This window comes from Gavialis gangeticus, unplaced genomic scaffold (genome assembly GCF_001723915.1).
Source record: "Gavialis gangeticus isolate Ggan-Ray unplaced genomic scaffold, GavGan_comp1, whole genome shotgun sequence".
Taxonomy (NCBI): Eukaryota; Metazoa; Chordata; order Crocodylia; family Gavialidae; genus Gavialis; species Gavialis gangeticus.
In genome coordinates, this window is record NW_017729025.1 from 55,088,496 (window position 1) to 55,114,535 (window position 26,040).

The 26,040-nt window shown below is 45.5% G+C and overlaps 1 protein-coding gene across 1 annotated transcript in view; it reads right to left on the reverse strand.

The window, feature by feature from the left end:
- Positions 1-26,040, reverse strand: part of TTLL5 (tubulin tyrosine ligase like 5) — a 218,412-nt gene that overhangs the window by 174,504 nt on the left and 17,868 nt on the right. Inside the window, exons 7-11 of the mRNA XM_019518782.1 lie at positions 23,738-23,807; positions 23,347-23,431; positions 5,022-5,123; positions 4,773-4,864; positions 3,080-3,187 (exon numbers count right to left, since the gene is read on the reverse strand). Of these exons, the coding sequence (XP_019374327.1) occupies positions 3,080-3,187; positions 4,773-4,864; positions 5,022-5,123; positions 23,347-23,431; positions 23,738-23,807 (457 nt within the window). The remainder of the gene's footprint in view (positions 1-3,079; positions 3,188-4,772; positions 4,865-5,021; positions 5,124-23,346; positions 23,432-23,737; positions 23,808-26,040) is intronic.

Here is a 26,040-nt window from a genome sequence, read left to right on the forward strand (position 1 = left end):
TAAGGGAGAAAAGGGGGGAAGAGGGGGAAGGGAGGTGGACACAGAGGAAGTGCCTCAGGTCTCTCTATTGAGTTGTTGATATTTTTGGAGTTGCTGCTAAAGTGCTACTTCACCAAGAAAAATTCCCATCAGTTCCAAGTTTCACTGATTCTGAAAGGAGTCAAAACTAACAGACCTAGAGCTGGCTGGCTTTACAGGTGGCTGAATACCAGGTGCCAGGTGTAGCAGGCAAACTGAGTCGTACTAAGGCTCTTAAGCAAGAATTTAGGCCTTCCCAGAGCTAAGCAACAAAATTGAACTGAACGCCTTCTGAGGCACTGGGAGACACAAGTGCTGTGACTGGTGTGCTAGGTGAGCAAGGCACAAGTTTCCTTATAAGACATGTGCTTAGTAGGGCTGTGCAAAATGGCACCGTTCCCTTTCAACGGAACAGTGTTTCATTTCGATTAAAAACCACTGTTCCGTTTTGTTGAAACAGTTTTGCTCTTTCGACATTGTTTCAAAGTTTCACCCATAGGGTATAATGAGGAAGGTCAAAACAGTTTATAACTCTGCCATTTCTGGCCTGATTTGGATGAAACTTGCAGGAATGGTAGCCCCTGCTGAGGCTACAAAGCCTGTCAAGTTTCAGGGAGATAGGTGCAGGGGTTTCAGGGAAACTGCACCTCAAGCTGCTGACAAACAAAACTTGTGACATGGGTGACAGTGTGTGTGTGTTAAGGCTCAGCAGGGTGAAAGCTGCAGGCCTGCTAGGCCCTGTTACAGCCAGGAAGCCTGCCAGCTGTCAAGGAAATTGGTGCAGGGGGAGTCTGGGTTCTGGGGTCCTGCACCCCTAGCTGCTGACAGGCAAAATTCGTGACATGGGTGGGTGACACTGTGCATGTGTGTTAAGGTGTGCCTTCAGTCAACTGGCACCAAGGAAGAAAGCAGGGCAGTTCAAACAATGCTGCCTTTTATGCCGTTTTTCCATCCCACCCCCAGAGTACTGGGATTGGAAGGGACCTCAGGAAAGGATGACAGTCACTGGCCAGCTACACAGTCAATAATGAGAACACTCCTTCCCTGCCTTTCTCCCTCTTCCCTCTCCCTCTCCTTACTTTAGTTTCTGTTTCCCTGCAGGCAAACCCAGCTTGAGCTTCAAAACTTGAAACACTTAAAAAATTTCAAAATGTTTTGACTTGTCTCATTTCATTTCGAGGTTGTTTTGAAGTTCTCCGTTTCATTTTGATTCTGCCGTTTCAAGCTTGAAACGAGTCGGAACAGTGTTGAAATGAAACTGCTGGCAAAATTTTGCACAGCCCTAGTGCTTAGCACAGAGCCAGGGGATTGGACAATTTGGGATGAGAAAGTTACAAAAGTAATGAACAAAGGAATAGGTGTGTTAGCATGCAGTGGCGCTGGGAGGACAGACATCTGCTGTCCCCCCTGCTCAAACAGTGGGGAAGCCAGAAACAAACATCACACGCACGCACAGTGGAAGATCCAAGGCCTGGTACCCCCAAAGGTCACTGCTGAAATGGCTTCTTAGACATTTGCCAGGTCATATTATGGGGAGGAAACCTGTAATATTGTCTAGGGGTTACTAACAAAGTCTACTTGATACCATATCAGACGAGAGACCGTGTCGATCCTTGGGGGGTCTCTGGCAAAAAGAATCCTATTGGTAACACCAGTCCCCTCCCTCCCCAGTTACCCTGTCACAGCTCCCACATTCCACACTGGACAACACTGATTCTACAAGGTGTGCCAATGCTCCTGCTGGGACTTAAACACAGAGGTTCATGACTAGGGGGTCTTGCCCATCTACTCAGGGTCAGACAATCAGTATTATCTGGGGTCAGGAACAAATTTTGCCTCATGGTCAGACCAGTATAGACTGTGGAGGGTCTCTGCCTCCTCCTGTAGCTGGGCATGTGGCCCTGTTCCTTGGATCTCTCAAATGTATTTTAACAACCTAGCTGCAGCAGAGCATTAGCACTGTGGTCCCTTATTTTATGTGTACCAGGTTAGGGTGTTATACCTTGTGGCTGTGCTTGGGGTTGACCATATAGTTTTGCAAATAGGTTAGACAATTAATTTGTATAGGATGGTTTGGATAGTGATGATCCTCCCTCATACAGAAGGTTGGATTAGATAATCTTGGGTGGTTCCTTCCAGCCCTACTTTTTTATGAAAGAAGTGGTGAAAACTGCAGTGCTGCCACACTCCAAGGCTCAGTGGAAGGACCCTACTGTCAACAGGGTCATGGCTGCACTCAGTTACCCTGTTCTTAATACTTAAGCACATAGGACACAATAGGATGCTCACCTTTTGGTGGCCTTTGTTACCTGCATAGTTGAGTAGAAGACTTAACTGAATTCAGAATTACCTACTGCTCTGAGACTCATGCCTTTTGTATTTGCAGAAAGCAGCTAAGAGCAGGAGGCCCACGTCAGGGAAGGCTAAGAAGCAGCCATTGGAAAGCAGGAGAAGGCATGCATTGGTACCAGCCGCCGCTTTCTGGAGCTGTTCCCAGCCTCCCCTGCCAGTGAGTTCTCAAATCCCTTTGCCAACACATAGTTCTGTGTAGAACCTCAGCTAAAGATAAGCTTTGCCGCCGCCATGTGTTGCAGTCACACACATACAGACTCACCAGCACTTATACCCAGACACATGAATCCTACAGATGGAAAATAGTAATGAACTGAACCATCTAGTCCAGTGACCAGTACCAGGTGTTTTACAAAAAGGGTGCAGCCTCACTCAGTCAACCTTCCCAAAGTCATCAGTGGGCCAGGTAAAGTCAGGGCACACATCATTCTGCTGGCTACCTCCAGTTCATCTTAAAATCCAACACCCTTCCCCTTATAGTACCCTGATGGGCAATGGCAACTCTGGGCCCATTCCCTTCATAGTGCAGTACGATTGTGCAAGAAGCCAATCCAAGTTTTTCTCTGCCATTACACACTGTATGTAGGATCCAAAGTTCCTTCAAAGCACTGATGTGCTGGAAGTAGCAAATAATACTCTAACACTAAGAAAAACAAAACACCACAACATCAACAGCCCCAAGATGTTAAGATGCCTTTATGATACTTACCAAAGCAGCTGCTACGGTGTGGAAGAAAAGTTTTACAGGCTGTGGCAATGGCCAGTTCAGCAGAAATTATAGTCTTAATAATCAGGTCCTCCACATTGGCCATCAGTGCTACATGGGGAAAAAAAAAAAAAATGTGAAGCCAGGGGTAAAAACTAGAAGAACATGGGTATGTACATATGCAATTGTCCATGCGAAACCACACAGGCATTACTGCTTTGCACCCATGTAAATACCCATAAGCAAAAGATCATGAGTGTATACATGCACAAGAATTCTAGTGCAGAAGTGCTCACAAGTGAATGCTCACTGGAGCGTGTGCATCTAAAAACAGGGGCAGGAGCACATTGCAAGCACAACACCAAAAGTCAGCTGGAGTCTGATCACCACCCACAGAGCACTGCAAAGGATTAAACAAACAAGAGATATAAACCCTCATGTTTTAGGGCACAAGCCAAAAAGCTTTGAAAGAAACATTCCTTATGGCTAGGTTATTTCATAGCTGCCTTCTATAATGTTGCATCATCCTCTAAATCATTTGGTACTGGCCACTGCATTAGACATTCCATTTTAGTAATACAATTATTTTCCATACATGACAGAATGCATGCATGAGCCTGGATAAGAACAGATGAATTAATAACTATGCAATAGGAGGCATTATTGTGCACACAGAGAAGTGGCAAACATTGTTATATACTTGCAAGAACACACAAGAATTGCCTTCCCACACTGGACCAGCACTCTTTGTTCAGCATCGTCAGACAGAAAGTGACCAGAACCAGATACAGCAGAGAAAGATGCAGGAACCCTCATAATGGACAATTATGAAAACAACCTACTTATGTTTCTCACTGACTTGCCTATGTTGGATTTATATCCCTTACACATTAGATATAACAAGAACGTAAATATGTAAATGTTGTGTGCAACTGATGGAACATGTAACTTGTAGTAAGACCAAGTGACTATGTAGCCATGCACACATATGATGGGGGAAAGGCCTACTTCTATTTGAAAACCAGATTCAAACCCCTTCCTCCATCATCTAATTGTTCCCTGGCAACGCACAGGATGGACATATTAACACTAACTGATAGCAGCTGAGGGCTTCATATCACAGGTAAATTAATCCACTAAGAAAGGATTATACCTGGATTCTGCCCTGCTGATGCATTTACTCCCAACAGACCTGACAGAAGTGTGGAAGAGGGATCTACTTTACATGAACAATCAGGCTTCAGTGAAAACATTCAGCAAAAACCCGAGGCACAAAAACGTGATACCACATCCAAGAGTTATTCAAAATGGTACAGTTCTCCAGAGGCAGATCACCCATCAGCTTGGACAGGCCATGGGAGTAGTAGAGGGAGTGAAGCATTTAAGATGATGCCAGGAGAAATGGGATGACCTTCAGGAAGGGGAAGTAAGTACAGGTAAAATATTAAGAAAACAACCATGACAGAGACGTAGGTTGTTCAATATAATTTCCCATAAGGGTAGGTAAAGGCTTATTACTGGAAAGATGGAGAACAGTGGGCTGGATATAGCCACAGAAGTTAATGCATAGAGACAAATCCTGCCCTCCACCCTGAGACAGAATGGAACAGGACCTACAAGGGCTTTTTCCTAGCTTCTATCTGGGTTCTTTACTGGTGACAAAACAAGGAAAGAACCAAAAAGGATCACTACTGACCTGCTGTGTCTCTTCCTTCTTGTTTCAGGTACCTCAGCATTGCACTCATGCTCCATTTGTTTCCATAATCCTCTACCTCAGGGTCATCGCAGCTAAAATAAACCAAAGGAGGCCTCACTTTGCTGGCTTATGCCTCAGAATCACCCTCTAATCTTAGATGCACTGGTGCCAAGTTTGGCCCCCATCTTAGTGTGAATCTGGTTCCCTTTCCAAAAGCTACCTCCTCATCTCCCAGGTATATCCAAGTACCTGACATAGTCTCCACTCTTCTTATTGACACTGTAATTGGTCAGATGCATGAACTGGTTTTTAATGTTCTTAGATCCCTGGTCATATCTCACCGTTGCAAACCTATGAGCAGAGAAAATATTTAAAGCAGATTAAGCAGCTTGGTAGATGAAGCCTACTAGGCAGATCACTCAATCACTGCAGCTAAAGAAGGGAAAACCTAGTTATGTCTGATGCAGTGCAACCCCCCCCAAAGATCAATTACAGTCTAATCCCCAGGGCTGTGTCCTCTTTTGCCTTTAGAACTTCCCACAGAAGAAGCTCCAGTTCCTTCTGAGAGATTATTTTGCAGCCCACACAGCACCTCTCACAATCAGGAAGTTTTCCTCAGTAGCTTCATTTGGGAACTCCAAATCCATCCTGGCAGTTACCAGTCACAACCCTTAAACTCTCTCCATCCCTGGGTTGCTGAAGAAAGTGTTAATAATGACTCCATAGGCAAAGAGTTAAAATTCTGCACTCAAAACCAGAAATCCATATGGAGGCCATTAACATCTTCCAGTATGACAATACCTCTTTTAGCTCTACCCTGACATCCAGGAAGAGGAAAAAAGAAGAAAAATGAAGGAAAAGAGGGTCTGGAGAAAATAGAGAGCTTTGGACAGCATGGGAGAATGGGGAATCCTGGTGTGTACCAAAGAGAACTCTATATGGCCCAGAGCCATTGGCAGGGGAGGGGCACTTTAATAGTAGAGACAGACCCTCAGGAAACTCATAGGTGGAATGTACAAATGCAACAAATCCAAGCTACGGTACCATAAAGTGCATCCCTCATTTATTGATGGTCATATTCCCCTGTCATTTTCCATAAATGAAAGTGTCTCCTTCAGTAAAAGCCAAAACATACAAGGTCGGCAGCCAAGAATCCCACCATTTTCAAAGTGTTGGTTATGGCATTTCCTCTCTGGCCTTTTCAGGTGCCATTACCCAAAACTGGAAGTTTAATTATATTCTCATAAACCAGTCATTCTATTACCTTCAACATTGTACCCAAGTCTCCTTCTAGTCACAAAGTTGCCTAAGCACGAATACGTTCAAGCATAGTAGCCCTAGAATCAAAAAGCAACTATTCCCTCATCTCTTATTGCAACTCTTATGTATAAAGCCTCCCAAGAGAGAGGTACAATGGCCTTCTTGGTAGCCATATCAGCATAAGAATTACAAGTGCATCCAGAGCCTCAGACTGAAGTATAAGAAACATTGAAATCTGAAAGCCAAAACCAGCAACATGGGGGTTATGGAGCAAGACACCAACAAAAATAGAAATAAGGATGCAAATCTAGTTATCAGTACACTACAAACAGAATAAGACATAAGATCAAGACTGAAAATAACCTCTCACACTGATCTTTGATTTTTTTTTTTAAATGAATGGATGAATCTTAACCCAGAGTTTTGAAGCTTGCCATTGGGTGGAGAGAGCAAGGCAATCACCACAAAGTTCCTGTTTCCCCATAATCAGTTGTATAACATTGCCCTTTGCTATCACAGGTTGCCCTTCTTAGTACTTTCAAACCCCAGCTTTTTTTTTTTGCCTTTTTTTTTTTTTTTGGTTTTGTTTTGTTTTGTGTTTGTTTTATTAAAAAAAAACCCAACTCTTTTCAGCATCATCTTTCTCCAATGATCATCACCATTCACTGACAGGACCCTGTTCTAAATTCCACAGCAGGATGGTATTACTAAAAGTCTTGGGGGGGTTTTTTTAAGTGGTTTTCATTCAGAGATAACAAGGACCTTACAGCTCTAAAAAGAATCACTCTTTCCCACCACTACACTGCAGCTACTTGTAGGGGGAATTTGATAGCAGTTTAATAGCAGATGAATCTGAACCCAGCCATTAAAAATTAAGAAGTGTTTGGGTAGACAGAATATCATTCCCTTACCAAAATTTGGCCATGACAAAGATGGCCACACCAATTCTTTGAGAAGTGACCTGAGGTCACAACTATAAGGTCCAAAGTGTTTTAGGGTACCTATCAAGAGTCTCTAGGTGATAAAAAGGTAACAAACACAACAAAAATGTTTACTAAAAAGACACCTGTTAGTAAGACACTGAAACACTGGATTCAGTAATGAATAAGAAGGAAAAAAAAAGTATTCCCTTACTAAATTACCAATATCACTTTCTGCAGAACCCTATTTTATCTGTTTAAGTTCATATACCACACACACCACCACAGTATCCAAAAACTTTCTAGCAGAGCATTATCCTTCTTATAAAGAATTTTGTGTCAGAAGAGCAGTTTATCCAGTCTTCATCCAGGAATGAAGGGTTCCTCTTAAAGATCCTGGCCTGAGGTTTCTGAGATGAAGACTAAGAACCTGAGAGGCTCAAAATTCAGTGAAAAAGCCAGCAAAAGAGTGGAGCACAGGTCTTATGCACTTGTGACAGATCGTGTTACTGAGGAAACATGTTTCAGCACTAGCTGGAGTTTCCTAGGCAATGAAGGCTTCATGCCCAGGTATCTCAGATTGCTATAATCCAGCCAAGAAGTGATGAAGGTGCAAACAAATGAGGCCAGGTCATCATCCTCCTGGATAGGACAGTCTCCTAGCCAAAACACTACTCGCAGATGCTGCTATGTTGAAGCTTGGCATTAGGAAGGAATCCAAGAGAGTCCAGAGAAGAGCCATGCACATGATCAGAGGTCAGGAAAACAGACCTTACGATGACAGGCTGAGAGCCATGGGGCTCTTTAGCCTGGAAAAGCACAGGCTCAGGGGTGATCTGATGGCCACCTATAAGTTTATCACAGGTGACCACCAGTATCTGGGGGAACGTTTGTTCACCAGAGCACCCCAGGGGATGACGAGGTCGAACGGTCATAAACTACTGCAAGACTGTTTCAGGCTGGACATAAGGAAGAATTTCTTTACTGTCCGAGCCCCCAAGGTCTGGAACAGCCTGCCATCGGAGGTGGTTCAAGCACCTACATTGAACACCTTCAAGAGCAAATTGGATGCTTATCTTGCTGGGATCCTATGACCCCAGCTGACTTCCTGCCATTTGGGCAGAAGGCTGGACTCCATGATCTTCCGAGGTCCCTTCCAGCCCTAATGTCTATGAAATCTATGAAGAGTTCTCCTAAACTACAGACTGTGTGTACCTTCAACTGTGGGAGACTGCACCATGGCTTTAAAACTTCAGAATGCTTTCCACTGCCTATCAGCATCACATCTACCACAGGTTCAACTTCAGGTAATTTTTCTTTACCTGATCTTTAATGTGATCTTGGTTGCAAGAGATTGGTCAGATGGGACAAAGCAAAAGTTTATCTGGATCACCTGCATATTACTGGCACTTCAGCCCATGGTACGCAGCCAGTTCACTTAGTGGAGGCATATAGGTATTGGAAAAAAATAGGACAGTGGAATTGCACAAGTAAGCAGTGGAGATGCAGTTTTTCACAGTTACTTGGTGCAGACATCCCTCTAGGAAGGGTTCAAATTCTTTCAGTACATAAATTTGGGATCCTGATGCTTCTCCTCAAGGAAACAGCAGCACCTCATGGTTAGCATCAAACGCTACAGAGCGGTCCAAGGGGATGAAAACAAGGACCTACCTTCTATCCACTGACAGGAGATGTCATAAATCAGTGCTTCTCAAGAAGTTCCAGTTCAGATGTCCTTAGCTGAAATCAGACTGCAAGGTCTAAATGTTAGTTTCAGTGGCTGAACTAGCTCTGCTCCGAGTGTGCTCAAAAATGGGAGGCTGGACATAGTGGATGGTATCTGCTTAGAACGGATGTATTCAGGATGGATTTCTTCGTTGCTGGTTGAACTACTTCATGTCTGACCATGGGTTTTCATGGAAGGTTTCCCCTCAAAGCATTCACCTGGTAAACTTGCATGAAGTCTGACAGAATCACTGCCTGAGGTGGTAGAGTTGTAGGAAGTATCTTTCCCATTCTTCATGCTCCCCCATTTGTATCAGCAATCTCTACCCATCATGAGAAATAAGATATTGTACACTCCCAATAATTTGGTCTTTGGGACCTCACCCTGCAGACTTCAAGCAAAAATCCCCTCATCCCAGGAATCCACTCTCCCCCTCAGCAGCTTTTAAAAGAAAATAGGTAGGGAAAGCTTTGTGTTCAGATGATACCAAAACACCGAGCTGCAGACTTTCCCTTTCCAATCCAGCTACCTGTTCCTCAGCACAAGATAGGCCTGGAACTAGACTCCATTTTTAACCCAAACCATGGAATCAGAGTGACACTCTTGGATTCAACAGGCCTGACATGTTGCTTGCATTTCAGCCTCTGGCCATTTCTCCCACCAGCTACTCAAAGCCAATCTCAGGTCTACTTCCAAGCAAGGACATATATTTGCCTTTCCCTGGTTGTTTTCTCTTGTAAATCCAAGAAGGCAAAAAAGCAATTTGCATGAAGCAGTAGGATGGCAGTAGGTTTCCCAGCTGGCAGGAACAGAAAATGAAGGAAAGTTCAGTTCCTGAATCCCCAAATCAGATCCCAGAGAGCCTCCTCCCAGAAACACCCAAACTTCCTGACTCCCAACCATGCTCCAGACTCTCCATCACCAGAGATGCCTTATCACCACACCGTCTCTCAGGCCAGCTAAATGATACCTGTCCTTAGTGGCAACACGTAGGGGGTGCACATGAACACCTCCAAGAGCACTGGTGCACCCGGACAGACAGCATTCCCCGCTTAAGCGACAGGCAGGGGGGGCAGGCAAGAGCAACAACCAGAGAGTGGGGGTGCCAGGAGAAGTGATCCCTGAGGCCCCCCTGCAGCTGATCATGCTGACCAGCACAGGGTGTTCCCCCGCAGCTAATCACACTGACCCGGAAGTGCCAGCACGATCCACCATGGAGGGTCCCTCTCCCCAGTCACTGACTGGCTGCTGTGGGGACAAGTGCCCCCCCTGACTCAGGAGGCAACAGTTGCTCATGCCAGTCCTCCAGACTGACTTGTTAGTCTCCAAACAAATCTCAATTCCCTTGCTGAACAGTACCCATCCGTGCAGAGCAGCATATGGCACTCCCTTTCCAGCACTAATCACTCCCTCCCTCTTTTCCCCCCCCCACCTCTCCCCAACTACTGGACATCACAGCATCCATGCTCTACCTCATTACCCCAGAATCCACACAATAACCCCAGGCTTCCACTAGCATCGCCCTATTGTCTACTCAAACACCTCCAGGAGTCTATCCATCCCCCTAACCCACCATGCAGAAGGCAGGGCAGGGTGGCACTTTAGAGATTAACTGGTTCAGGGAGGCATGAACTTTCCTCTACTAGCATCTGACAGATTAGTTTGTTGCCTATGAAAGCTCATGCTACTCTGAACCAGTTAAGGGCTAAGGAGCCACCCTGGCCTACCTTCTGTTTGATTTCAGACTAACAAGACTAACTACCTCTCCAGCCCACCATGTTTTATACTGCTCTATGCCCTATCCTATCATTGCTTTGGGAAGAGTTTATTGACCATAAGGTGAAGTTAGTCATAAGCAACTTATTTGCAAATATAAACTGCTTCATAAGAGACCACATGATGCTGCACAAAAAGTTACAGCATGCTTGCTTGGGATAACACCTCAGGGCCTGGGAAAGGAGTAGGAGACAGGAAAAAGGGCTGTGAATGAGAAGTAAAACAGCACAGTGAATGCCTCTTCTCCCACACAGGTGTGACAGATAAACATAATAGGCAGCTGCCCAGGGTCTTCGTATGAAAGAGATGGCCTTGTCTGAGCCCATTCCCTGGGGTTCAGTAAGCACTCTCCCTCTCTTCCAGTTCTTGGAATAGCTGTCAAATGGTAAGGAGAAGAAAAATAGCCTTACTGGACTGTTTAGTGCCCTTTCTTTTGTTTAGGAAACTAAGAGCAAATAAGAATCTATTTGCACCTTTCACAACTCATTGTTTAAGACAAATGTTTCATCCTGTTCCTGGGAGCTGCTGTAAAAATCAAGGAGAGTGGCAGGATGCCCTGAGAGAACTACTCTATGGACTAGAACTGGTGCAGAGGAAGATGAAGTATTTCCATACTTAGAGCACAAAGGCTGTGAACCCTAATGTACTACTAGGAACTTTGCTTTCTTCCAGTACAGAAGAAAAGGAAAGAAAAACACCACAAACTGCTGGGCTCGCCCTAGAAAACACAACGCTCACAACTGCAACATCTATCTTCTCTCCACCAGCAACCTGTTACATCAATGATCAGTAGAACAAGTACGTGAGGAGGCTCAGTGGAAACTGAACTGCTAACACCTTTAGCATCTTGGTGTTGGTGACGCCCTTTATGCCTCCTAGGACCAAAGCCAAGTAAACATATTAAAAAGGCTTGAGTACTAAAAAGCAATAGGAAAAAACTGCCACAAAGGAGGCAGAGGTGGTAGGAGAACTTTATAAGGGATCTGCTGATACAGGAACAGGTTTCCCTTCAAAGAGATGCAAGGACAAATCAGCCCATAATTTTCAAAACATATGTTTTTCCACTAACTGCATTTTGCCCCTTTGTTATATTCTGGATGTCATAAGCACCTAAAGTAAAAAGAAAAAACTAGACTACTACATAGTAGTAGTCTAGTTCTCCTGACTCGACAAACAAACTCTGCTGGAAAGGGAAACTGAGTTGGACCATGCCATCCCAGCCAGTTTTCCTCTGCAGATCCTTCCTGTGTAGAGGTTCTTCATCTGTCTTAGCCAAACTAAAAAGTTATATAGGGGATAGAAAGAATGATGCAACAAAGCAGATGGAACAATAGGAGGGGGGAAAAAAAGCAAAAACAGAATCCAAAGAGGAGAGCTGAAGTCTGATAACCACCCCTTTCTTTCAGGGATCTCCAACTCTCAAGAGGACGGAAGGACACAAATGGAGAAATGAAGCCAAGGACAGACATAAGAACTCCTTACTCCAGCCCATGGATCCCCTCCTTTCCCTGTCCACTGCCCATCTTTCCCTTCTCCTTGTATACCTGATCTGGCAGCCTCTCCAGCTAGTCTGGTACCCATGGCTGCATGCAGCACAGAACCCAAAGCTGCTGAAATAGGTGCTGCATGCGGTGCAGTCCAGCCAGTGAGAGCCACACTGCACATGGTAGCGACTCCATCTGGACTGCTCCACACATGGCTCTGGGATATGTGCCCCACAGTGCCCGGTCCCACCGGGACCCATGCTGCACATGCTATTCATAGGCACTGGATCAGATAGCTAGTGGAGGGGAAGAAGGTGAGATAGTCCATTAGCCTGATTCAGACTGGCCTAATAACACTCATGCAACTCATGGGAGAAAATGAGTGTGACACCCTTGCCTTACTCTCTCCACCCTGTAATGGTGGAAAGCAACACACATAATTAGTGTTACAGGGCTATTTTCTGCTCTCATTCTTTGACCAGACTCCCAGTGACAGCAGTGGAATCTCATCAGAAGCTCAAGAGTATGTGGCTTTCACCTGAATTCCCAACCCAGGGGACCAAATCCTATTCCTAGCACATGCTTCTCCAACTCCTATAAGAATCATATGAATGTAGCTAGAGAGTACCTGGCCATGATACAAGAACATACTATGGCTTCCTAATGGCATCCAAGCACCTCTTGCACAGTAATGAGCTGGGTGCTGGATTATATGAGCTCAAGGCCTTTCCAACACCATGATTCTAAACCTCAACTCATTTGACAGGCTGAGAAAAGCCTTAGACAGAGAAAAGGGAAAGGAGCTGCCCAAAACAACAAAGCAGACAGTGGAATAAACAGCAGAACCCAAGCACCCAACTGAGAATCCTGTGACTTAACCACAAGACTATCCTTCCCATAATTAAGCCCCAAACATCAGTTGAACTTAAAAGAAGTGAAGAACCAGTGAAGACTAGTTTATCCTGACTTTAATATGATACACTGAGCACTAGTTAAGAGCCCCAGTGATAAGTTCAGTGTAAACTGCTGGACCATAACTGTTGTGCTTGATAGAGGTGCCTTGTAAAAGGGTCATGAGATTGATCCCCAGGCATCCATTATAAAAGCGCATTACACTTCCCAAATAGTAAGGGCCTGGTCAGGCAGGGGTTACTGCGAGGGGGGACTGGGCTGCTGTAGCAGGCTCTGGCCATAGCACAGCTTGTGAGGTAATGTGAATTCCTTGGCACGCACTGAACACCTGAATTCTTTGGAAACCACAGAAATCCAGCAGAGAAAAGGTAAATATCCCAGCGGAGCCAGTGCTAATTAGCAAGCAAGGCTACTGAAAGAGGGGGCGCTGCAGACTCCGGAGTTCAGCGAGCTCAGACAGCAGGAAGGCAGCCCACTGTCAGACATTATGAGGCTCAGCTGCCGGCTCCGGCATTACTGGAGCTCTCATGTTGCTCTGGAATACATTCGCTCCCCCCTCAGTTGCTGCTCCTTGGGCCCATCACAAGCACATTTGGTTTTCAGCTCAATTTTTATTTTATTTTTTTTACAGTTAAAAAAGAAACAAACAAACAACCTCTTCACGGTTTTAGTGAAAGTTGGACTAAAACGTTCCTGCTGGGCCAAGACCTCTCCAGAGTTCAGGCCTAGAAACAGAGCTGCCTAGAAACTGGTAATTTAGATAAAGATCCAGCTTTAAAAAAACCACACAGAGAAAATCTATTTTTACTGAATACCAAAATCTTCACCACTGTGCAGCAGCACTCCCTGATGGTCTGCAACAGCAATAGTACACACTTCCCAAAGCCACCAGGGATGAATTGACCCCCTCACAAAGAAGTCACTGAAAAAGTCTGTGCTTTTCCATTCCAAAAGATGCTGAAGAGACAAAATGAAAAACTAGGAGTAACATAAAGAAACTACCCCCACTGCGTAGGAATCGGGGGACAGACAATGGGCAAAACGCATTTAAATACTGGCTTGGCCCCTCTCTTTCAGTTGTGCTCCTAGTTCAGGCATACTGGATGAAGCAGGATCCAGCCAACTTTTGGAAAGACCAAAAGAGAGCAGAGACTTCCACTTGCCTCTGCCTAGATGCTAACTCCCAGTAGCAGGTAGCCTTCAAAGTCAATTTTGGATGCCAATCTGCAAATACTCCATGGTTTAACTCTAAAGTTTTATCTAGATTAGGATTTAAAGGGGTGGGAAATAATATATAGAGAAGACACACTTTAGGGTCACAGTACACTAGACAATAGAAACTAACACATGCTGAACTGATTAATTTAAAGTCTAGACTCCCCAGTGATTTAAATATCTAAGACTTTTTTTTTTTCCTAGAAAAACCTCACCGAGTCAGAACATAAGTTGTGGTTGATATAGATAAAAGCTCGTTGGTAAAACCATATGGTTAGTCTAGATTATCAAAATTGCCCCCCTGGCCTTAATATATTATATTCACCAGTTTAACGCATGTTAAATCCAATATGTATTGTCCATTCAGCAGATAAAAGCTTCAGACTTTTGCATAGATGCAGGGGAAGCCTTTCCTTTTGCTCTCCCTCCTGACATTTTATACAGAAATAAATGCACAGTGCAGGCTTGCAGCTTATATTTCTTCCATTTACTCCATTCTGGGATCTTGCTCCCAAGCCTACATCACTTAATGCCAAGTCAGGTTGTACCATGAGAAATCAGATGCAGCAATGCCCAGTGAGGCACTCAAGTCTCCAGCTTCTATACAATCTCCAGTTACTCCCCACCCCCAAAAAAAGCACTGGCTACTACCAGCCACTATAACCAATTGCCTAAAAACACCAGCCATCCTGAACAGGCCTGGCACTGGCCATTGCAGCTCATGAAACCTGGCATTTGAGGGGTACCTTTCAGTGGGGTGCAAAGAAAGTTGGGAATGAAGCAAATATAGAGAATCAGCATAGAAAAGCCAGGCAGGGATTACTGTGAGGGGGTTACTGCCAGGTTACACTTTGGAAACTAACTGAGCTTTCCCCAGGACAACCTGGGAATGTAGAGGTATCATCTCTCCATTCAATAAGGAAGGTCTGTAAACCTGGCTCTTTCATATATAGCAAAATATAGCTCCTCTACTTACTACTTTTAAACTACGTTCATGCTATTCCACCAAGTTTTCATTCCATATCATTCCTCTACAACCCAGGTGCCCTGCCACTCCCTGCTCCAGTTACTAAGCTCTGCTGCTGCTATAGGTGTTTATACTGCACAACGCTAACTGGGAAGCCAGAGCGCCGAACAGGAAGCCAGAACCTGGTGGCTGCAAAATCTTAACTTTTCTCCTAGTGTCTCAGCTCACAAATCCAGGGTAAGGGAAAAACAGCAAAGGGTACTGAAAACAACATAGGCTACTAGTGACACCTGGAGGCCATGCACAGGAGGGAATAGCACCTCTCAATGTTTTTCCCACCCCATAACTCCTATGATGAGGCTGAGGCTGCTTCTTGCTCCAGCTGATTGATTTATTTGCTAGTGGGGATTGACAGCACCTGCTGCACCAACACTCTCTACCTGGAGATGTGTGTGAATAGGGGAGATTCACTGAGAAGCATGGTAAGATGGATCAATTCCTGTCATTTTAAAATGCTTATATAAGCCCCACTGCAAGGTCCCAGCTCTGAGGTAGGTACAGGTCTGCGATCCAGAGTCACGGCTGCCCCTGCCCAGGGGCCACACACCCCTTGCTGTGCCTTCTGCACCAATTAAATGTCATGAATTCTGTAGCTGATAGAGATATAGCACACACAACATAGCTGACTTTGCACAGAAGCATGGAAACTTTTCACAGTGCCCAGAGTAACTTCCATATACAGCAATTTATCCAACAAGATCCAAGGTGGGAATGTGACTGCTGAGAAAGAACAGTTAAATAATTATTCTACAGAAACATAAGCTCTTGGTTGTATTGCTCAGAGCTGCCGTTCCTGGACAAAATTTGTCCCACATGCTCAAGATTAAAAAACATTTTGGCTTGTAGTAGTGGATCCTAGGCCACCAAGAGCCTAAAAGGTTGAGTGGGCCTAACCAAAGCAATCTCTTCTTGAATACATGAATTCAAGAATACAGAATCCCACCACATTAACAGGGAAGGACAATCAGTCACAGAATCTGTATGAACACTACACCTGTGTCCCAGAGAGTAGCAATAGCGTAACCAACCATTCATTCCTTGAGAAACTGTCTACTGATTCTGCTCTTGGTGATGGACATAGTTGCCTAACTGCTTGGAGGTACATGCAAAAGGAGTCCTATTTGGTCAGTCAATACAAAAAACTCTAATGAATTTAGCCTCTGATCTGGTGGCCTACACTATGGAAAAACAACTGAGATGTAGATGTGTGTTAACTGAGCAACACATTGCTGCTCTATCTATTCCTTTTATGGATATGGCAATCAAAGCAAAATGAGCTTTTAAGTAAGGTCAGGGAAGCTTTCCTAGCTAATTTGTAGCAATCTGTGATAGTTATCCAAGTGGGTCTTGAACTGTGAGTTAATACAGGCTGCTATCTGACTTCCAACAAATACTTGCTAATGCAGGGGTGTTCCTAGTTCAAGCCAAATAGAAATAGCCAATGCCTTCACTACAATTAGTGTGTGAAACTCATTTGCAGGCTTAAAAAGCGACAAGGAGAGGCTTATAATGAACTCTAATTTCCTGCCTAAGGTGATTTTGGAGTAATCCAAGGATAAACCCACATAGGTGACATGCATATATAAAAGAAACTTAAGAGGCTGGATCATTCTGAGCCTCCTACCTCAAATAAGGGCTGCAAGGAAAATGATTTTGCAGGATGTTGGTAAGGGGAGCAGATTGGTAAAGGCTCAAAAAGAGAACCCATCAACTTACCATTACCATTTTAATGTTCCAGACAACAAAGAACTCTCAAAACTGAAGATAAAACCTGCACCAGACATCTCAGATTTTTGGCCTCCATAAGGTTGGAAAATACGGGGAGCCCTTGAACAGGATGAACAGGAAGGTGTTTCAAGCAGATAGAAAGTTCAGCTTTGGACAGACTGGTACTATCAGGGATGAATGCTAGTTTTGAGATACCCGTGCAAAAAAGGTTTTAAGTTTCAAGTAGTCAAGTACCAAGTCATTCAGTAAGAGTGAACATTTCCTGCTCTGGAGTAGGGTAATCTGAATCTCAGTGGACCATCTACTCTCAGTAAAATGAATCCAGTTCCAGGTGCAGAAGCCAACAACTGTTTTGGGAGACTACATTGGATAGGATAGCAGAGCCACAGACAACTTTGCCTAACAGATTCAGCAGATCTGAATAGTAGGACTGTCTGGCCCGTGCTGGGTCTATCATGATGATATATTGTATTCTGCCTCAGTTTTGTGAGGACCACTAATACTGTGAGGACTAGTAGAAATCTATATTATTGCTTACGAGGATGGGAAACACAGACAACTGGGAACCTGAACTTGTGTCCACCCACCCTTACAGCAGAATTTTCAAAGCTCACTGTGGATTGTGGGGGGAAGGTTTCTTGGTTTTGTGGGGGTTTTTTGTTTGTTTGTTTTGCAAACAGATGCATTGAGGGGGAGCAGGGGTACCTTCTCCATTGTTTTTTCAGACCACTACATACGCTTATCACACTTTTAACTGAAAAGTGAAAAGAACTGCTGCTGTCCACTCAGCCTAGTGTGATCTGGCACATAATGCACCACTCCTATAGTCATACAGCTCCTTGAAAGAACAAAGAACAATTTTGTTGCCCCTCTCCTGCTCATGTAGTGGTTTTGGTTTTTTTTACAGTGCTGCCTTAACACTTGACTTGCTGATTCTCAAGAAAGGGAAAAAGGAAAGCCTTGGCATACCAGGCCAATTGCTCTAAAATCCAAAATGTTTAATCTTCAGGCTTGTTTTTTAAAGAGATTATAGTCATTGAAATTCTAATTAACCAAGAAAAAGCTCACCCCACTTCAAGCAGAAGAGCCTTAAGAAGAACCTTGCCAATAGAGGTCTGAAGAGGAACACTGCTGGGCACTTAAAGGGTTTTGTTCCAGGTTAGGGAAGTAAAATCTCCTCGTGAGCCCATACATTTCATGTCCCTCTTGTGGTGTAAGCAGGGAGGTACCAAATTCAACCAGCCTTTGTATGGATCATTGTGGATATCTACCATGAGATAAGACAAGCAAGCACAAAGCAAAGTATCACTGAAGCAACCAAGATGTCCTTGCTGCTTTTGTTGGGTAGACTGGAAGTTTATTTGATCAGGTTCAGTACTGTCTGCAGTCTTTGCTATGGAATATAGTTACTTGATTATCCAGGTGCTCTTAAAGAAATTCCATGCCAGTAAGGCAGGCAGCAGGTTTGACTGTGTCAAACCTGCTGCCTACTCAAAGACCACAGGTTTGTGGACTTTCAAAAGGCAAAGTCACCTTCAGTGAAATCTGTCTCTCCCTTAGAGGCTCAGACAATTATGGTCAGCTTCCACAATAACACAGTGCCAGTGCTGCCTCAACCTCAACTGTTGAAGCTGTCTTGGGTGCTTTACTTTAAGAAGTGGGTCAGAGTCTCAAGGAGTAGCCGCAGAGGTACCTTTCAGATATAGAATGGGAACTCAATACCACTGCCTTCATAAGGGAGGTTTGCACGGTGGCCTAGGTCTAAAACCCCCAAGGACTGAAACTATAAGTGACCTTGTCATGACTACTAGTTTCCATTGCTTGCATCACCCCATCAGAAATGTCCAACACTGCCTATTAAGATGATCTGGTTGTTAAGTGGGCCTTCTGCCATCAGGTATTTCACTTGCTACTGGTGCTCCTTTGGAAATGTATCTATCAAAGTGGAAAGTTTGTCTCTACTCAAAAAAAGTCATTGTCTTTAACATTAGTACTTGGTAATTTGCTCACCTTCATTTGTAGGTTTATGGATAAATGTATCTTATGGACAAACGGATCAAAACTGTTTATGGGGTCTCTCACAGGGGTGGACTTGTAAGCACCCTACTGCTTTGTCCTCTCCTGTACTTCACAACCAGGCATTGAAAACTGATAAAAAAAAAATATTCAGATCCCTTGGAAGGGACCCAGCATCTTCTCTCTTATAGTCTTAGAGGCAACAGACAAGCTGATGTCTGCCAGATGGGTTCTCTAACACAGCAAATCAATCACTGACTGGTATACCAAACATCCTTGGAGATGCAGCACACAATATATGCAAGAATTTGTGCTGTTTCTTTTGTGCAACCTTCAAGGGAAATTTCAAGTCCTGAAATTCATGCATTGTTGATAACTGAGGTGGACTTGCAGCTTTATCAGGGAGGGAGGTGAAAGAGAAAGAGAAGGATATTGAACAGTAGATGTGCACCAATATACATCCGATTTTGGATCAGCACCAATATAAAGAAAATTGAATTGGAAACCAGCCTGATGTGGCCGATAAATGTCCATGCGAGCGCACAGCCACAGCACAGCATGCAGGCAGCGAGGGGCACAGCCCAGCAGCTTGGAGAACTGCGTGCAGCTGGTTAGTCTGTTGTGGTGGATGGGAAGGAGGGAGGGGCAGATCAACACCCCCTGCAGTGTCGGAGGGAGTAGGGCAGGGGCCACCCAGCCAGGATGGGATGAAGGCACAGCTCATCCAGGAGGTGGGGGGCAATTGCATCTCCCACCACTGTGTGCCCCATGGATCTGCGCAGGGGGAGACTCCAGCTGCGGGCTGGAGCTGATGCTGTACTGTGCTCTCCTGGCAGGAGGCTGGTCCAGGCTGGGCTCTGGGTGGGCAATGGCGACACTGAGGGAGGTTGCGGGGAGGGCTGCAGCCCCCACCCCCTTCATTTCACCTTAGCCTCCCCTCCCAGTGCTGCTGCCGCCGCCTACCCCGAGCCCATCCCGGATAAGCCTCCCACCGGGAAGAGCACAGCACAGCCCTGGCCCCAGTCCACAGCTGCAGCTCCCCCTGCCCCGCCCCCCCAGTGCAGAACTGGGAGGGCACACCTCCCCTGTGCCCTCCTGGGGTGTGCACAGTGGCAGGAGATGCCCCTTCCCCACGCCTCCTGGATGAGGTGCAGCTCACACCCGCACCCTGCCCAGGCAGCGCCTGCCCCACTCCTTCCCTCACCAAAGGGGGCATTGATCTGCACCCCCCCCACACCCCTTCCCTCCCCATCCACCACAGACTTAACAGCTGCACGCAGCTGTATCAGAAATTGGATTGGTATCAGCCGATATGCCTCCTTAAAAAATGGGCTATTGGTATTGGCCCCCAAAATCTCTATTGGTACACCCCTATTGAACAGAGGTTTTACACTTTTGCTCAGGAGAAGGTCATTCTTCTCCAGACTCCTCCTCTTAACTGTTATTTACCCACAATTACTGCAGAGACATCCAAGAAAACTGAATTTTCCTTGTCAGCTCTGGGTACAATAAAAAATGCTGGCATCTGTATTAGGATGAACCACCAAAGGAGATACAGTTTTGCCATTGACAGTATCATCAACTTTGTGATGCATGAGGGCACATCAGGAGATACCAGGATGGGCACCCCCTATAACAGCTTGATATCATCATAACTCCCTTCATTCTGGGGTCAACAACCTATGGCCCATAAATGGATTGGATCCAGCCCACCTTTTACTGAGAGTATGCCAATTCCCCAGCCATTTAATCCAATCTGATTCTGCTAATTGTACAGCGATCAGCTCCCCCACCACTCCAGCCAGCTGCTACTGTCAAAGTGAAGAACTTCTCTTCCTCACTACAGCCTCTGCTCACTGTTGCTGGAGCAGCCAGAACGGAATGGTGGCCCACAGCACTGACCACCTGCAAGTTGCAGCCACTGGAGCCATGCAACAGGGAAACAGAATGGGTAGGGGAAGAATCCCCAAATAACATTTGGAGATAAGAAGGAAGCAAGCACTCTCTTAGGAAGGGGGTGCTTGCAAAAAATGCGTTCCTGACCAGACGTAAAGGCTCTACAAAACCACCTGATGCAATGACTCTTTACAGCAGGAGTCAATAGCCTTTTAGGAGCAGCAGGCCAAATTAACAGAGCTCAGTTTAAAGGTAAGCTGCAGCTTCTGACCTGCTGCTTCTCCCCCAACATGCTGTTGAAGTATCCTGCTGCCAAATTACTGCCATCACCTCAGCTTCGTGGGCTGATGCAAATTACTTGGGGGCCTGTATCTGGCCAGATCTGCTTTATTGTAAGGACAACTGAACTGCAGCAAGTTAAAAGGGGTGCATGGCAAAGCAGGTACTTGCCATGGGGCAGTTGAGGCATGGTAGCTGCTTGTATGCACACTCTAGCTTTGCAATAAGTGAAAGCTAAGCTAGAGCAACTGAACCCAGTTTCATTTAGGACTAGCCTACCCCAGTTTAGCTTTCACTGCTAGCAGAGCCAGAGTGGGCAGACAGAACCACCAAGCCTCAGCTGCTCCGTGGCAAGTACCTGCCCCACTTTCTCACTTGCAATGGCTCTACTGTTTGCCCACATCTTCCCTCTCTCACATGGCAACAAGTAACAGAGCCAATGGCAGTCTGCTCAAACTCATTATATTGCTTCAATGTGAAAAAGGTCTATACCTATGCCCAAGTGTAGAGTTAGTCTGCACCAATATAATGGGGACTGTCACCATCAACGGTAAGTGTAGAGACAATGACGCAAAGTACCTTGTTAGCCAGTCAATGATAATATGCAGTACTGAAAGTAACACAAGGCTTGGTCTTAGACAATGCCACCTGAGCTGCTTTTGATTTTGGTACCAAGGTACTAGAGAGTTGTCTTTTACTTGTGTCCCTTTGCTAACAGATCCCTAAATGAATCATGACAACTCTAATGCATCTTAGGTACCAATAAAAGCCATCTGTGTCTGGCATAATCTCTGGAACAATGCTAACTCCTACTTTCACCAGATGTTAACACTGACATAGTACCAAACAGGATGCATTCTGAGAAGCAGCCAAAGAGTTTGGACCAGCGGCACAGTTCACCAGGGTACTGCATGACAAGGACAAAGGGTCACTGAATTTCTCCCAGAGTCAAAGGCGGCCTGCACTGACGTCTACAACATAAAAAGCTTCAACCTCACCACCCTCAGTATCTGGGTACACTTAAAGAAGGAATGACATATGGAACTTGCCAGAATGTGCCCTTTCCCCAACACATCTGATACCAATAGTGTCCACAAATAATCAGTACAGCAAAGTCCCATGATGGACAAGTTTAATTTTGGTGATTTGGCCTTTGTCATGGTCCTAATACTCCTGCTTAGGGAGACCCTAGGTCAATTAAGTTTTATTTCTCCCTTAAAACCAAGATAAGAATTTACTTTATATATAAACACCCTGTATACTTGCACTAATTTCATAGACATTAGGGCAGGGAGGGACCTCGTAAGATCATCGGGTCCAGCCTCTGCTCAAGGAGCAGGAAGTCAGCTGGGGTCAGATCACCCCAGCTAGACAAGCATCCAAGCATTTCTTAAAAGGTATCCAGAGTAGGTGCTTGCACTACTTCTGGGGGGAGTTTATACCAGACTCTGGAGACTCAGACAGTAAAGAAGTTTTTCCTTATGTCCAGTCTAAAATAGTCTTCCAGCCGTTTTTGACCATTAGACCTTGTCTTCCCTTGGGGTGCCCTGATGAACAGACATTCTCCCAGTTCCTGATGCACGCCCCTTATATACTTATAGTCTGCCACCAAGTCACCCCTGAGCCTTTGCTTCTCCACGCAGAAGAGTCCCATGTCACTCAGCCTTTCCTCATAAGGCCTCTTCTCTTGACCTCTAATCATGCACTTGACTCTCCTCTGGACTCTCTCAAGCTTCTCTTTATACTTAAAACTAAAGTCTAAAGTGAATTGTACACAAGAGAAGCAGACAGTGTAGGAGTTCTCTCTCATAGCTATAGTAGTAAGAAAAAACAGAAGTGACTGAATCCAGCTCCACCTTTTATGCCTTTGGGGAGGAGGGACAAGGGCACCAAGGGAATAGGCACAGCCACAGAGGACAGCACCCACAGGAAAAAAAAATCCATTTTTAGGAAAAGACACTGTGGCAGCTTGTAGCAGGCTGCAGGGCCAGAGGCTCAACTGCCTGCTACATCCTGCCAGACAGATGAAGAATGGAATTTGTACAGGCACTCACTCACAAGAGTACTTTATTACCAAGGTCTTCCTCTTTTCCACAACCAAGCCACCTAAATCCAATCACTTCCTTTTTCATCGTTACTCAAATAGAACTTCAGCATGACCAGTTGACATCACTAAATATCCATGGCTGAAACTGCAGAGCTCCTAATCTAGCACCTCCCTCCCTCCCCTTTCTTTGGGCCTCTCAAGGAAACAGGGCATAGGCAAACTAAAGACGTCTTTTGAGCCTTAAGTTTTTAGGTTCGGGCATCCTGAAGGAGAAGGTGTGCCTCCTACCTGGCCAGTCCTTCCTCATAGAGGTAGATGACAAGTGGATCATAGGATGTCACCAAAACATACAGACGCACATCAAATTTGAAATCTGAAAGATAATTGACAGAATAAGTCACTATAATTACTTCCAAAAAGTCTCCACACAATACATTTAGCTGAGGGGAAGCAGCAGACTAAGAAAAACTGTGGTTTAAAATAGTCTTCCAAATATCCCAAATCAGCAGAAACTGATGCTTCCCCAACAGGAAGCTGCCAGGTTAAGGGATTCCCCAACCCCTATTTTGTGGGTGCTGGAACATTTAAGAGGGCGGTACCCCAAAAAAAGTTATTCACATAAGCCATAAGTAGCTAAGAACCACAGAAAGGAAAGCTGTCAATTCCTAAGAACACTCACCATCTATGAGCAAAGGGTTATTGATGTAACGGGAGACCAGGATATTTTCTTCCAAAGAAATCTGGTTCGGCTACAGAACAAGATAAGAGAATCCAACAGTAAGGAAACCTTGTCTATAAGGTTGACTCTACCAAGAAGCATTGGTACCAAAATAACTACTTTCTTCCAGCCTTTCCCTTCCAAAGGTATTTTGTGCCCTGGCAGCTAGGCTTGGAAGAAACTGGCCAGTTACATAGTGCTTAGGTGAATTAACTCAGACTTAATGGGAATAATTGTGTGGAACCACATATACACCCCATTATTGTCATTTGCATGCCTGCAATCAATGGACAAACCAAGAGACACCCACAAGAACAGCCCAACCAAGACAGGCGATGACCACAAGAAGTACCCAGGTAAGAGACAGGGGGCCAGATAGTCCTGGGATTAGGGAGACAGTACATACACCCTCAGGAGGCCTTAAATGCCTCTAAACTAATGCTCATAGTATGAGGAACAAGCAGGAGGAACTTGCCCTCCTGTTAGCTAACACAAGCCCAGACATAGTGGGGCTCACTGAAACTTGGTGGGATCCAACACGCAACTGGGTGGTAAACATCAAGGGCTATAGAGGCTGTACAGGCGGGATAGAATGGGAAGGAAAGGTGGGGGTGTGGCGCTCTATGTCAAAGAGCAATATATGTCCTCAGCAAACAGCATTGGGTCAGAGGAGGGGCAGACTGAAGTGCTGTGGGTCAGAATACAAGGGGGTCAGAGGAAAGGGATTTAACAGTGGGTGTCTACTACAGACCACCCAACCCGGGGGAAGAGCTGGACTGGGAATTCTCAGGTCAGCTCATGGAGGCAGTTAAGTCAAGGGACGTGGTCATCGTGGGTGACCTAAACTATCCGGACATCTGTTGGGAAGATCAGTCAGCCATATCTGACCACTCACGTAGGTTCCTAGCCAAGTAACAGGACCTCCATCGAACCCAGGAGGTGCACAGTCCCACCATGGGAAATGCCTTGTTGGATCTGGTCCTGGCCACAGGTGATGACTTGGTGAGGGGATTGCGGGTTCTCGACCACCTGGGCGATAGCGATCATTGCCTACTGGAATTCACCATCCAGCGCAGGGTGTCAAAGGACTGCAGCAAGGCAGCAGCCCTGGACTTCAGGAGGGCGGATTTCAATGAGGTAAGGAGACTAGTCAGGGAGGCACTGAGGTCCTGGAAGGGAGGGGAGTTGGGAGTCCAAGAAGAGTGGTCATTTCTTAAGGAGACGATCTTTCAAACCCAAAGGGTGACAATCCCAACGCGGATCAAAGGGGGAAGAGTGCTCAAAAGTCCCCATGGCTCACCAAAAGCATCCAGGAACACCTCAAAGCTAAAAAGAAGGCTTACACCCAATGGAAGGGAGGGGCCATCACCAAGGAGGATTATACCTGCATTGCTCGAGACTGTAGGGGGGCTGTTAGGAAGGCTAAGGTAGAGACGGAACTGGGACTAGTGACCCAGATCAAAGATAACAAGAAGTCCTTTTTTAAATACATAGGGGGTAAAAAGAAGGTACTGGGTAACGTGGGGCCTCTGCAGGACACACCTGGAAATCTGGTGGTCGCACCAGACAACAAAGCTAACCTCTTTAACAAATTCTTTGCCTCCATTTTTCTGAGCAGGGACTAGGTCACCCTGCCCCCCACACTGGGATCCTGGACAGACCTAGGGGAGGTGCAACCAGGCCCAGTGTCAGTGACGACTTAGTAGGGGAACTTCTGGTGGGACTAGATGCGTTTGAATCAGCAGGTCCTGATCTACACCCCAGAGTGCTGACAGAATTGGCAGAGGTGATTGTGGGACCCCTGGCACAGCTTTATGAGCACTCATGGTGCTCTGGCAAGGTGCCAGAGGACTGGAACAGGGCCAATGTAGTCACATTTTCAAAAAAGGGAGGAAGGAGGACCCAGGAAACTATAGGACTGTTAGTCTTACCTCAGCCCTGGGAAAGCTCTTTGAGAAAATTATCCAGGAGCATATCTGCGAGGGACTAGCAGGGAAGATTATGCTTAGGGGCAATCAACATGGGTTCATTAGAGGCAGGTCCTGTTTGACCAGCTTGGTTGCCTTCTATGACCAGGTCACAAAATCCTTGGACGCAGGTGTCTCGGTGGACGTAGTCTTTCTCGACTTTAGGAAGGCTTTCGACACGGTCTCTCACCCCACTGTCATTAAAAAATTAGGCGACTGTGGTGTCTACAGTCAGATGGGTCGCAAATTGGCTGGAGGGCCACACCCAGAAAGTGGTGGTGGATGGGTCATTTTCAA